At 37.2% G+C, this 14579-nt stretch overlaps 2 protein-coding genes and 1 long non-coding RNA gene across 6 annotated transcripts in view; all 3 read left to right on the forward strand.

Moving 5' to 3' along the window:
• The first annotated feature begins 5552 nt into the window (after nucleotides 1–5552).
• LOC125247736 lies at nucleotides 5553–6982 on the forward strand. 2 transcript variants are annotated; one of them, XM_048159189.1, is made up of 2 exons: nucleotides 5553–6706; nucleotides 6791–6982. In XM_048159189.1, the coding sequence occupies exons 1-2, from the start codon at nucleotides 6041–6043 to the stop codon at nucleotides 6905–6907; spliced, it is 783 nt and encodes a 260-aa protein (XP_048015146.1). In that variant the 5' UTR covers nucleotides 5553–6040; the 3' UTR covers nucleotides 6908–6982. The 2 variants fall into 2 exon arrangements, with proteins under 2 accessions (XP_048015146.1, XP_048015145.1); XM_048159188.1 differs by having other exon boundaries at nucleotides 5562–6706; nucleotides 6788–6982.
• Nucleotides 6983–7639: 657 nt separating this feature from the next.
• Nucleotides 7640–10851, forward strand: LOC125247802. 2 transcript variants are annotated; one of them, XR_007180177.1, is made up of 7 exons: nucleotides 7640–7725; nucleotides 8278–8485; nucleotides 8753–8922; nucleotides 9014–9056; nucleotides 9767–9830; nucleotides 9937–9999; nucleotides 10089–10851. It is a non-coding gene; the product is annotated as an uncharacterized LOC125247802 (long non-coding RNA). The 2 variants fall into 2 exon arrangements; XR_007180178.1 differs by having other exon boundaries at nucleotides 7677–7725; nucleotides 8300–8485.
• A 1432-nt stretch (nucleotides 10852–12283) lies between these two features.
• The window catches only part of LOC125247702 (NACHT, LRR and PYD domains-containing protein 3-like), a 52266-nt gene continuing 49970 nt past the window's right edge, over nucleotides 12284–14579 (forward strand). For both annotated transcript variants that reach the window (XM_048159147.1, XM_048159148.1), the window contains exons 1-2: nucleotides 12284–12991; nucleotides 13073–13173. The gene's annotated coding sequence lies outside the window, so the exon portion shown is untranslated. The remainder of the gene's footprint in view (nucleotides 12992–13072; nucleotides 13174–14579) is intronic.

A 14579-nucleotide genomic window follows, 5' to 3' on the forward strand; every position in this document is an offset into this window, starting at 1 on the left:
ACTTTAGTTAGTGTGTAATGTTGCTGTTTGATCATAAACAACAAAGTTACGACACTCAAAGTTCAATGCAAGGGAGATATTTTCTATTACAGAAATCGCTTTTTAAGGACTACAACTAATGGCTGGTAGGGACTACAACGAGCTTCTTCCTGGGTTAGTGACATCACATTTTTACGGCACAAACGATTATATTGCCGACGTTTTGCGTTGGGTGGGGGGGGGCAGCTTCACGCAGGTCTTGGACGACCTTATGTTCAAGAATTGGGGGTTCTGATTTTGGTATTTTACTTAAAGTCTAGACGTCTTAAAATCGTGATCCTCCCTGTTTAGATGGTAATAAATGTGCTGCTTATTCAGAGATTTCAGCGCTGATTGTTAATAAAAGTGTTGAACTTGAAGGTCACGGCTCAGTTCTTTATTCACCTGTGGTGATGTTTAGTTATGTCCGTGCGTATCAAAGCCCCGGTGCTGTAGTCGGACCAAGTGTGATTATCTTGAGTTAGTATTTTTTTGTAATGAAAAAAATCAATATTGTTGCATTATGATGAAACCCCGCTTAGAAAATGGACAAAATTCATCCTCAAAATCAACATTTTTAAAAAACTGATTCTTTTCATTACAAAAAAATACCAAACTTTGACAAAAAGTAATTTTTATTGTCATAATTGTGATTTGATAATATTTAGATATGAATCAGCTGAAAATACTTGTGAAAAGATGTCTTTCAGTCAGTCAAATAGCAAATAGTGGAGCTCTGCTGCCATCTGCTGGATAAAGTGATCATTTTTTACTTTTAAAACTGCATTTTCCTAAAGATGGGCAAAAATCTCACACTAAACCATGTCAAATTATCCATGTGATCCCCATGAATGAAAGTCAGAAATGTGGGTCTTTTATAAAGTGAATTTTACATAAAAAGCTGTTTTTGTATAAAAACCTATTTAAAGGATATGATCAATCCTCCAAAAACTGCACAGATATGAAGTAAAAACATTAATAAACAGAGTAAAATTACATTTGTTTAAAAAAAAAAAAAAAAAACAAGATTTCACTCCAATTCTTCTGTTATTTGTAGATCTAGAAAGTGTTAATGACTGTACAAAGTCTCATGTCATTTGGACAAAGATTATTTCATTTTAGCAAACGTCGTTTGGGGTCCTTTATAAGGGTTCATCTCTGCACACCTAAAGTCCGTCCCTCCTCTGCTCTTTTCAGTTTTCTGGTTAATAACTGTAAATTTGGATGGATCAGATGTGTTTTGCATGTTGAAATATTTATGGTTTGATTTGAGTTTGATTTCTTTTATTCTTGCCTCTTTCTGAAAACATCTCCGTGACATGGCGGCCGTCGACTGAGCAGCAAACGTGCTGATAGACGCTGGCTGCGTCCCAAACCGCCTACTTCTCTGCTATACAGCAGGGGGAAAGCAGTAGGTGAGCGAATAAGTGTGTCAGAAACCTCAGTAATCATAAATGAGTAGTCGAGAAGTTTCCGCCCTGATTCTGTCACTCTAAAACATTTGGAGTAGGATTTACTTGAAAAAAGCTTGGAAACAATTTTCACTCAGAAAAGGCTAGTAAATTTACAAAAAAATTGCCAAGTAAAAGCCTAAACATAATTATTAGTAGCTTTAATTAGACAATTTTAAGTTAAGTTCACTTGGGAATTCCCAGTCAATTTTATTGACTCTTTGTTTGTAAATTTGACTTAAGTAATGCCTATAAATATATTAGGATTTATTGCATTTCTTTTACTTAAGAGTCCTAGTTATCTTTCTTAGTTATCCTGAGTAACCTTTACTTCAAATGTTATTTAAACATTACTTAATATAATTTGTGATGTATTACTGCTGCTGTTTTCAGTAAAAAAACACTAACAGACATTTTCCTTGAGGACTTTTATTTGAATTAAACTCTTCAAAAACAGATCAAACAAAGGCAATGATAAAACGAATGGACACATTCATTAAGATGAACTGCTGCTGGCTAAAGTGGTTCAGCATCTTTATCCTATCAGATGTTGTGTCAATGTTTTTAACAGAGCACAACAATTTAAGGTGAGATGCTTGACTGTGATCTTACATACAGCTGTCACAGACTCGATCCCCGGAGTACTGATCACCGCCAGCTGCACTTCATCAACGCTGCAATCACCCGCACTACTAAAGTCACATGAATGCTTACCTTAAGGACTCCAGCTCGATACTCACCTGTCTCCAGTCCTCCCCTTCTGTGTGTGTGAGTGTCTCCAGTCTCCAGCGTCTTCTTCATCCTGCAATCAACACAAGGACAGTATTATCTCTCTGCTACTCATTCTGCTATCATCATTGCTATATACTCACCTGCATCTCTGCTGATATCAATAAAACACCATTGTTGTGATATCATCTGCTCCGTGCCGTCTCTGTTGTAACAACAACACTGTGATAACACAAATAAACCTCTGCTTGTTTTCTTCAGCAGCGCTGCATTACTTATACATTACACTGCATTACAATGTTTCTGTCGAACAGTACAGTATAGTACAAAATGAAAAGGCTTAAGTACTCGCCCTCATGTCGTTCCACACCCGTAAGACCTTCCTTCATCTTCTGAGGGTTTCTGAAGCACACATACTGTAGGCAGAAATGTCACTGCACCTTTTGAGGTCTGGAGAAAGAGTAAAAACAGCATTAAAATAGTCAACATGATTACAGTGGTTCATCCTTAATGTAATGAAGCAACAAGAATACTTTTTGTACACAAAAACAAAAATAAAGACTTAAATCAACGATTTGAAGCGTTGTCATAGGTAGTGAACTCAGTGCAGGCTTCCATGTTTACGTCCAGATGCCGACTCAGCATTGGCCGAAGCTGAACACGTGAGCAGCACGACACATGGGCGCGATGCTGACGCAGGAGGCGGCCAATAAGATGAGCCGATGAGCTGACATAAACATGGGAGCCTGCACTGAGTTCACTACATACAGGGTATCTGCAGATATGAACAAGTTAAAGACCTTTTTAATACCACCTTACATGAAATTTAAGACCAAACCTGCGATGGAAACACACACACACACACACACACACACACACACACACACAATATATCAGGCATGTGATCAGCTAGAGATAAAAAAGCAGGAAAGTCTGACCCTGCACCTTTTTTTAAAATAATATATATTTATCACATTAAAAGCTATGTCATATATTGTAATAATGCATATTACTGTTCTGTAAAATTAAAAAGCAGCATTTAATAATCATGATAATAATTAATATAGTATAATATAATAAATGTATTAATAGAATTGTTATTATTAAAGTACCTGCGAAAAGTTTGGAAACAATTATTGATTTTAAAATCAGAACGTCCCTTCTGCTCACCAGGGCCACATCTTACAAATAAAAAAAAGTTTTCTATATTTTATAAAAACTATTTTATAAAATGTATTTTATTCCTGTGATCATTTTCATCATCATCATTACCCCAGTCTTCAGTGTCACATGATCCTTCAGAAATCATTACAATTTGATTTGATGATCAAGAAACATTTATGATTATTATCAGTGTCGAAAACAGCTTCAGATTTTTGTGGAAATGGTGATATTTGTTAGTTTTCTTTGAAAAATAGAAATTTCAATGAACAGCATTTATTTGAAATTATATTACATGTATTTATCAAATATATTATTTATTAAAGCATTTATTAAATAGAAATATTCTGTAACATTTTAATGACTTCACTCACTTTTTTTCTATTTTTTAAATCCTACCACAAATGATTAAATTGGATTTCCAAAAAAATTAAGCAGCAAAGGCTGCATTTTAACACTGATAATATAAATAGTGAATGTTTCTTGAGCAGCAAATCAGCATTTCTGAAGAATCACGTGACACTGAAACTTCTCTTTGTAAACAACAGAATTATAAACGATTCTAATGACGAATGTTGCATTTCCAAATGTAAATGTAAACGTCACAAACAAAGTAGCATTTACAGTGAATGGAAAATGAAAACACACAGTTACAGCAAACATGCAGCGCATCAGACTGTTATTTATATAATTACATCACAGCCGTTGCAAATTATATATTAAATTCTCACCACCATTCATAAAAAAGTTACCGAACACGTTTCAGCGCTGATTCTACTCGCATTTGGCGCGTTGACCCATTTGAACTCTTTTAGGGACCGTTCATATGTCGCGTCTAAAAACGCATGGAAAACGCGTCGGCGCCGCTTTCTCCTTTCCAAAGCGCTCGGGCGCTGCGGTGGCGTCTGCCGTTACTAAGCAACCATGAGCCGCGCTCTCCATGACGAGCTTGTTTCAGCAAAGGGTATATGGATTTCCAGCACCGAAAATGGTCCGAGTATTGAGTATCTTTTGGTCATTTAATAATGAAATCGGAAAATGAAAAACGACACCTTTTTTGTTTTTTATTTTCTTCAAACAAAACGAAAAACAAGAATTCGGCTTGATTTTTCGTTTTTCGTTCAGGGGTAGAAAATGAATAAACAACTTGAATATTTGATCTCAACATGTGGGCGGGAATGAAACGCCCCTTTCCGCTGATTGGTCAACCAAACATTAAACTTTGCCGTCATCAGTTCTTCCGCTGTTCAGCGCAGCAGAATAAAAGTCCTTCGCTGCGATGGATTTAACGCGTTTATTGCAACTATATAATCACTTTTAGTTGTACATTTAATCATAAAAACGCGTGTTTAGCTAAATATTATTATCTCAGATATAATCATTTACTTCGCACCTGCACTCACAATAAGGTGACCAGACGTCCCGAAATCTAAACTATTGTCCCGAATCTGGCCCTAATTGTCCAAAATCTTGAGTAGTTATTGTCTGATAAACATTAAAAACTTCTATTCATTTATCTAATTAATCTGCACAAAGACAATATGACCTTTTTGTTTAAGCCTTGATGAAGAGAGCGTAAGTTGCTGCAGGACAGTGATGCACGCCTAAAGGAGTGATTGATTGTTCAGCACTGTGTACAAAAAATACTTCACTATACACAATTATTTCCTTATTTTCGTTTAAGCTTATTAGCGTTAGGCTATACAGAAATGTCTGATTTATGCACTGTTACTTACTTTTTTTTTTCTTTTCACAATGACATTTGAGTTCATGATTTTAATGTTGGTTTTTTGTGGCAGACTAAAGACTAATGACAGACTGTTGATCTTTGAAAAAAAATATGTTTGGTTCAGGTTTGAAATTCATTTTCTTTTATTATAGGCTACGCAGTCTAATATCATAGAAGCCCCCCATCCCGTAACCTGTTGGCTGTTTGAATTGAAATCAAATGAAATTGTTCACAGACAGCATACGCAGTTCAACTAATAAAGATCTTCATCGCTGGCAAACAGTAGGATGCATTTGCAGATTTGCTTTTAATTGACTGGAGGTCCACTGTCACTTCATCCAGTCTAACTTCATCCAGTCTAACTTCATCCAACACTCCGAGTGAAACCGCTTCAGATGATTCAGCGCGTGCAGGAACTGAACAAATCATTCAAACTGATTCGCGAACCAAGTGTTTGAACAGAATCGACTCAAAAGAGTGATTCATTTGTGAATGGGGAATCGTTCATGAAAAAAGAGACAGCGCACTTGAAATCAACTACGCACTTATTAACATGTACAGTATTGCATTAAAATAAAGTAACGAGAGGAACGTCACCCGAAGTAAAGCGAAGTAAAAGTAGATTTTCATTATAAATGTACTCAAGTTAAAGTAAAAGTACCCACATTTAAATCTACTCTAAAAAAGTACATTTTCCCCCCAAAAAACTACTCAAGTAAAAGTAACTAAGTAAATGTAGTACTCACCTGCACTAAACACTGCGTCATACGGCTCTAACAAGGCAATTTCCCATCCCTTTGACCTGAAGTTGGACCCAAAAGGCTATAAATAACCCCTCCTCCAAAAATCTTTGTCATTCATCTTCCAATGCCATCTGCACCCACACACCACTCACACACTCACCATTCCTTTGATTTGCTGTCATTTGTCCGACTTTGAGATTTCTGCGAGAATGGGATTATCTGATTGCCCGCTTTGCCTCCGCGAGTACAGTCAACTCAGCCAGCACCTGAGGGTCACCCACGGAGTGATGAACAGAGAAGAAAGGAAGCTGCTCCTCGCCATCCCGTCCGGGAGGGTGGACGTCCGTAATGGCAACTGCCCTGTGCCCGGCTGCGACATGTCCACCTCCCGGATGGACCGCCACCTGAAGAGCCACACGGAGCTGACGGCCGCGGCTCGACGGCAGGTCATGGAGTCTCTGAAGCACAGAAAAATTCTGCGTAACCTCGCCGAGCTGCGGGCCAGCGACCCGGCCGTGGCCATGGCCTCCTCGCTCGACCTGCACGAGTCCGAAGATACGGAGGAGCAGCAGCAGCCATGCAACAACCCCAGGTGCCAAAGAGAGCGGGAGGACCTCCGAAAGCAGCGGAAGGACCTCCGAAAGCAGCGGAAGGACCACCGAAAGCAGCGGAAGGACCTCCGAAAGCAGCTGGAGGACCTCCGAAAACAGGTCAGTGCGCTGATCGAGGCGCTGGCACATATGTCTCGCCGCTGTGTCCTGATGGAGAAGAGGTCGCAGGAAGCCCCCTCCAGCCACCAGCCACCAGCCAGGCCTACCCAGACCCCGACCCCGCTGCGAAGACGGGAGAGGAGCCAGAGGAGAGGGGCCGCTTCGGTAAGTCCCGTGTGTCCGTTTAACAGTGTGTGTGTCGAGTAGCGTGTTCACCGACTCTTTGCCTTTCTTGTTCTTATCAAGCAGGGGCCGAGACCATCAAGCAGCGTCGGTTCCCCTGGTCCAGCTGTCCCCGCTGAAGTCGCTGAAGCTGCCGAACCTGTTCAGAAACGGCAGCGGAAGCAGACCGAGTTCTTTTTTTAGATGTGTATCCCACCCTGTTCCATTTTGGTGTTCTGTTGTTCTTTGTTCACTGTGTTAATAAATGTTTGAAAAGTTCCTACTGTCATGTCTTTTTTGGCTGCAAAACAAATTGCACAAATACAGTGTCCGCAGACCCATTATTTGGCGGCCACTAAACTAAATGATATCTGGGATGTGTTTGTGTTTTCGGCTCCCGTTCGGACCAGAAGGTCCCAAATGACTTGAAAGTTACTGGAATGAATCCGACTGAGTGCGGCAGGTACAGGTGGTTTAATCTATAAAGATTGAGGGCTTTTTCCTGCCCAGCAAACAACAGCCGTCATTTCACCGTCTCGGTGAAACTAACTATAGACCCGATATAGTCCGGCTATGTCTAACCCACTTTTAGCCATAATAATCTTTCATTTGGTTACATGTCGTTTTTGCCAAAATAACTTGCGATATGTATGATCTTGCATCATGTAAGCAAAGTCAACAGTGATTACAAGGTTTGCTGTCACACAATCCTAGTTTACGATATATATATATATATATATATATATATATATATATATATATATATATATATATATATATATATACACCACATATATGACTGTATTTAATTTTAAGTTAAATAAAAATTTACAATTACAATTCTCAACCACTAGATGGCAACTGTGGCTCTACTGAGACATGACCGCTGGCAACGCGAGACTTGAACGTTAGCTCTCGATCACTGTTGCCAGATCTCGCGATAAACATGTCCGCCATTTTACAACTGTTGCAGAGCAAGCAACGGCAAATGTTAAAGCAACTTCTTTCCTGCTTTTGGTCTTGTAAGTATCTGTGTTTTTCATTTTGACACGTTCATTATTTATGTACATCATGTGTTATCATGCGTAGGAACCGTGTCATTTTAGCGGGTAACAGTGCAGACTCAGAGTAAAACGAGGTTAGATTAACATGTAGTGTTTCCTCGTGCCCTAAAACTCATTATTATCTAAATACAAGGGGGTAAACATGAAACCTGTGCATCCTATTATTATTATTTGTTACGAAAGCCTCATATATCTTTTAATCTTTTGATCATTATGATATGAAAATATGAGTTTTTGATTTGGCAAGGCAAGTTTATTTTGTATAGCACATTTCAACAACAATTTTTTAAGGTAATTCAAAGTACTTTACATAAAACATGGAATTTATGGAACCGAAAATTAATCAGGTTGTTTTATAAACCAAAAAACATTGTTAACCTTTTTTATTTAACTTTTTTTGTTAATGTTTTATACTTGTATTATGTTAAGTTGTAAAATGTCTCATTATGAAATAAAAGATTTTCTCTAATACACACTGCTCACAATTAATCATACCCTTTTATTCAATAGTTTTAGCAACCCAAGAGAACAGCTCAGAGTCGTCTCCTGTAATGCCTGATGAGTTTGGAGAACACCTGACCAGAGATCAGACACCGTTCCTTCATGAACCTCTCCAGATCCTTCAGACTCCTGCTCCATGTTGTGCTTCTTCTCTTCAGCTCATATATACATATATAACTATTGTTGGAGGGAGTCTGGGCGCTGTATAAAGCTGTTGGTAAGATTTTTGATTGTTTCATTGTGACTTTAACTCTACTCATCAGTACACTGGATTGTTCCTGTGATAGCGTCTCTGCTTCAAAACTGTTTTTAACTCTCCACTTCTGGACCTGTCTTAGTTTGACTATCTTGGCTATTCAATGTTAGAATGGAATATTAATTCATTTCTAAAACATTTTGGTCATTCATTTGTCAAAGATTTGTCTTTTAAACAAATAACTGATAACGGCTTCTGATCTCCTTCACTTGTTTTGGTGTATTTCAGGTGGATCTGGTCAGTGAAAGCTGAATGTTGTTGCATACACAGGTTCCTGCCTCATTGAAACGGCTGGAGGAAAGGGCTGTCTCTACGTAATGCCCGTTCAGAACACACCGGACATCTCCAGATGAAGAAGTGTCCTCTACCTCCACAGAAATGAATCGTGTAGTGGCAATGTAAGTAATTTAAATAATGGATAATAGCGTATGGAAACTATGAAGTGATTTCTCACATTTGGTCATGTGTTATATTTGTTTTCATCCACAGTTAGGGAATGAGTGGATTCACCTTCAGCGGTTATGATGCCAAGGTAAGACCGACGCATGAATACTTAGTCTATTTTTATAGAAGGAAATGTTATCAATTTAAAAAAATATAGCATTTTATTTATTCATACAGATTCATTTTCAGATTAATTACCTGTTAAATGTAATTAATTTTACTTGTTAATGGTATAATATACGATTATGCCAAATCATAATTGTCCATTCTTCCTTTGAAATTGTAATTGGGATCATTTGATTTTTAAAATTTACATTGAATGATGTTTTGAATAGCTTTTTACCAACTGCATGCCTTATTCCTATATGAAAATAAGCTGAAAAGCTTCAAATGTCAACTATACATTGGTTTGGTTTCTTCTTTATACATATATATATATATATAGTAACACATTACAATAAGGTGTCATTTGTTCACATTAATGTATTAACTGACATGAACTAACAATGAGCAATACATTTGTTAATACATAATTGTTTTAATGTATAAGTAATTAACATGAACTAAAATTAATAAATGCTGTGCTAGTATTGTTCATGCTTAGTTCATATTTACTAATACAGTTAACTAATGTTAACTAATGATCCTTATTTTAAAGTGTTACTATATATATATTACTATGATTGCACCTTTTTTACGTAATAACGTAATTGTGACATCTGTAATTGTAATCACCCTAGCATCATTTTGTTTGAGGTTTTTCAGTGTTTTAACTGTTTTCCTGCATTTGTTTGTAAGGTATCTTGTCCTGTGTGTTCTGCCATGTGTTCAGAAGACTTTACTGAAGTACCTGTGGGGAAAGGTTAGTATTTTTATTTGATGAAATAATTGGTTTAACATACAGTCCTTACCATGTGTTGTTTGTGTGTGGTAGTAGTTTTTATGTAGCTAAACTGAATTTCTTTCAGAGCTGACGATAGACCATACCAAGATTTGGACATAATGGGACAAAAGCAAGACAAGCAAAAGAGGTGCTTTAATTAAGTTTAATTAATAGTGTCTTTTTTACATAGGCCAAAAGCTAAAAGAAGAAGAATGCATCTGTTTTCTTTTTCTCAAGCCTTACAGACGCAATCAACACACACTTAAAGAGGCACCATTTTCAGCCTCTGTGTCACAAGGGCAGACGTGTTCTCCCGAGGCCTGACGCAGTGGAAGCGGCAGAAGAAGTCCTCTCCGAAGAATCCCCTCGGAGTCACTTTCATTGGAGAGTCTGGGATAGATAGAGCAGCTCTAATGAAATAATTCCTGACCGCTGTGTTTTTGTCCTCGGATGCAGCAGCACCATTGCATAAATTATGCAGTTTTATCACATGTAGTCATCATCTTCTGAACTAACTTCAGTGCTTCTGTTTATTAGTACTGGCAATTTGCTTTTTTCACAGAAATGATTTGAGGAAAAATTCTCTGAGATCGAATTCTGTCCATCTTATTTTGAAATTGAAACAATAAATATCGCTGTGGCGCTCGCTGTTTAATGCAGTGACCGATCACGCAATGTGCCTCAGGTCAAGTGAAGCGGCAGCATGCAGCGCACTGAAAGATCATGTCTTCCTCTATTTTAATACCAGTTATGGGCTACAGCGTGAAATAAACATGAATGAGGTGTGTAAACAGATACAGGACAATTTACTGACATTAATGTGATCGCTCAATCAGTGCTTCAGCCATATTTCAAAGACGTCACAAACAGCAACATGTCATGTTTTTTCTCATAAAATCCATATTCAGTGACCATGAACTTGGTAATAATCTAGAAAATTAACTCTGGAGAGGAGCATTTTGATAAATATATGCACCATACTACAGTGGCATGAAAAAGTATGTGAACCCCTCGCAGAATCTGTGAAAATGAGAATTATTTTAATAAAATAAGAGGGATAATACAAAATGCATGATATTTTTTGTTTAGTACTGTCCTGAGTAAGATATTTTACATAAAAGATGTTTGCATTGAGTTCACAAGACAAAACAATAGTTGAATTTATTAAAGTAACCCCATTCATAAGTATGTGAACCATTGATTCTCAATACTGTGTGTGGTCACCTGATGATCCACGACTGTTTGTGTGTTTTGTGATGGTTGTTCATGAGTCTCTTGTTTGTCCTGAGCAGTTAAACTGAGCTCTGTTCTTCAGAAAAATCCTCCAGATCCTGCAGATTCTTCAGTTTTCCAGCATCTTCTGCATATTTGAACCCTTTCCAGCAGTGACTGAATGATTTTGAGATCCATCTTTTCACACTGAGGACAACTGAGGGACTCAAACTCAACTATTAAAACAGGTTCAAACATTCACTGATGCTCCAGAAGGAAACACGATGCATTAAGAGTCGGGGGGTGAAAACTTTTGAACTGGATGAAGATGTCCAAATTTTTCTTATTTTGTTTAAATATCATTGTTTTTCATTTAGTACTGCCCTTCGGAAGCAACAGTAGATACTTGCATGTGTCCCGGCAGAAAAATTAAGTACAATTTACCTTGATCTTCAAATTCAAAAAGTTTTCACCCCCCGACTCTTAATGCGTCGTGTTTCCTTCTGGAGCATCAATGAATGTTTGAACCTGTTTTAATAGTTGAGTTTGAGTCCCTCAGTTGTCCTCAGTGTGAAAAGATGGATCTCAAAATCATTCAGTCACTGCTGGAAAGGGTTCAAATATGCAGAAGATGCTGGAAAACTGAAGAATCTGCAGGATCTGGAGGATTTTTCTGAAGAACAGAGCTCAGTTTAACTGCTCAGAACAAACAAGAGACTCATGAACAACCATCACAAAACACACAAACAGTCGTGGATCATCAGGTGACCACACACAGTATTGAGAATCAATGCTTGCTTCACATACTTATTTTAATAAATTCAGCTATTGTTTTGTCTTGTGAACTAAATGTAAACATCTTTTATGTCAAATATCTTACTCAGGACAGTACTAAACAAAAAATAACATGCATTTTTTATTATCCCTCTTATTTTATTAAAATAATTCACATTTTCACAGATTCTGCAAGGGGTTCACATACTTTTTCATGCCACTGTACATTCATTGTAATGTTTAATCAATATTTTATGTTTAAATGTTTACATTTCAAAAAACATAGTTATGTAAAAATAGTATTGTAACTTTAATATTATGAAATGCTCCTTGTTTAGAATTTGTTTGTATATGAATCAGTTTATTTGAACTTCAATATAATAGTAATGTAGTCGCAACTGAGCTGCTATGGACCACGTACTTATATTATATTATATTATAAATATTTGTGTCAATACCCAGCCCTAATTCAACTCAAATGATACATATACGTGTGTACTGTATGTCTGTGTTACTCATCGTTTTTATTTCTTTAGATTTGCAGACACTAGAGCCTTGCTTGAGCTTCCTGAAAGAGTCGCAGCATGTGGGCACACAGGAGCCTAACATGTGATCGACAGGAAGACATTGTCAGCTGTAGTATATGTGATTCTGTGATGTTTTGTGCTTTGAATCTGACTCTCCTCCTTTCTCTTGAATCCACCCAACATTATACTCATTCGTAGACTCTCATCTCCAGCTTTTTACAGGTTTTCCATTTTCATGAGAAAAAATACAATATTTGGTGAATTTTAAGTGCGATTTCCAGACCTGAAAAAATATATAGTCAGTTTCTATAGTCAGTGTAATTTTTTTTCCCTAGTTGAGCTGTTTTATAGTATTTAAACACCTACGGTGTCTGTAAAATAATTTACAAATGCTTTTTCAGTCTGGCAGAGATTAATGTTCTATACTTAGCCTTTTATTTCAAACAAACACTTCTATTAAACTTTATTAACATAAGTTAATTTAATCTGTTTTTTCCTGTATTTATTATTGTATGTATTGCTGTTGTCTGTGCGAATCCTCCCAGTGCTGCAGCAAATGTGCAGAGGACTGGAACTGAAGCGGTCAAACAAAACCAGCCTTTATTTGTGCCTGGTCACTTTACTAAAGTAAGTGTTGTTGCTTGCATTTTTTTGTCATGATGGCTTTTGAGCGGCGTATAATAAAAGGTTTCTTTTATTCTGATGCAGATTTTCTCATGATGGCCCCGTCACCCGTTTTAAGTGAGGTGAACCCGTTTCAAGAACTGTGAACTACTTGCAGGACTTCATTCAAAGCCTTGAAGATGAAGGTAACATCATTACTCTTAATTCTTAAATTGCATCAGTTCAACAACCGACTGGGCCATGTGACCGGTCAGAGCAGAGAGGGCTTGGGAAAGGTGTGATTAAGCAAGACTGAAGATTTGGATCGCTTCACTCTTTTGAATATAAACGTGTTGCAGGAGACCTCCAAAACCATTTTAAAATAGTATATTAGGGGCACTTTAAAAATGTCAGGTATTGTCAGTCCAGGTTCAGATATTGTTAATACAAGTAGGCTTGCAGACAGAGATGTGTGTGTGTGTCCACAAAAACCCAATTAAATCAATCAGTGAGCTGGTGGGAACGATCTAATGCTGTGCAAATCGAGTGATCGACTGTCTCTTTCATGTTCACCACTTAGAAAATCTGATGCATGTAACTGCACTCTGATGTGCTTAATGCTTCTTGAATTTGTTTTGTTTTTTTGTTTTGTTCAGAGAAACAAAGCCAGTCACGTGAAACTTCACTTTGCGTGTCAGAATGTTTGAACCCAGACCATATGGAAATTCAAGTCTATTTATTATTTTAAATATATAAGCCTGTAGCCTATTCTACATCATCATATGTTCTGTCATATAAACAGTATTTACAGTAAAATAACAGCACAATTTACTTGCCTCAAACAACTCAATATGCATTAGTATTATTATTATTAGAGGCCTAATTATTGTTTTTGTTGATCCATTTCATCTATTGCCACACTTTAATATGCGAATTATATTATTGAAATAAACACGTTTAGCATCGTCAGGCTTTTGTTTGTGTTTAATGGATAAAAGAAAGGAGCTGCGCACTCAGGTTTTTCACCTGCCACAAGATGGCGCTGTTTCGACACTCTTGATGCTTTGAACCCTTTCCCGAAAGAGTCAGAGAAAAGCTTCAAATATTTAAGAGGCTTAATTTCTCCATCCCTACTCAATAGTTTTAGGCCATTTTGCAGATGTTTCAGTCAAATTTAGCTGTTTTAGAGAACGTTTACTCTTTTTGAGCCTGTTTTTAAACATTAACTATCTGTAACGTCATTTTTCATGTGTGGGAAAAAAAAACGACAAAACTAAACTAGCCAATCAGATTTCTTTTCAGCCATATCTCCCACGCCCACCCATGGACACACATACACACGTTTGACTTTACAACACGCAAACGCACACTTTTATTTATTCTCATTTTCTCTTGCTCTCTTAATATGTCATGAGTGTACGCAGATAGATTTTAATAATCAATTTAAAAATTATGTAAAAAATCAAAACGGCATTAACTAGTGCCCTCTCAAGGTACGCACAGTGCGTAACTGCAAACCAAGAGGTGCTGACCATGATGCAGCTGAGAAGATCTCTTTATATTTTGAGAAGAAAACCATGAAGATCTTGATGCTCAAACTACAGGTCATTTA

Source organism: Megalobrama amblycephala, linkage group LG15, assembly GCF_018812025.1.
Source record: "Megalobrama amblycephala isolate DHTTF-2021 linkage group LG15, ASM1881202v1, whole genome shotgun sequence".
Lineage (NCBI taxonomy): Eukaryota > Metazoa > Chordata > Actinopteri > Cypriniformes > Xenocyprididae > Megalobrama > Megalobrama amblycephala.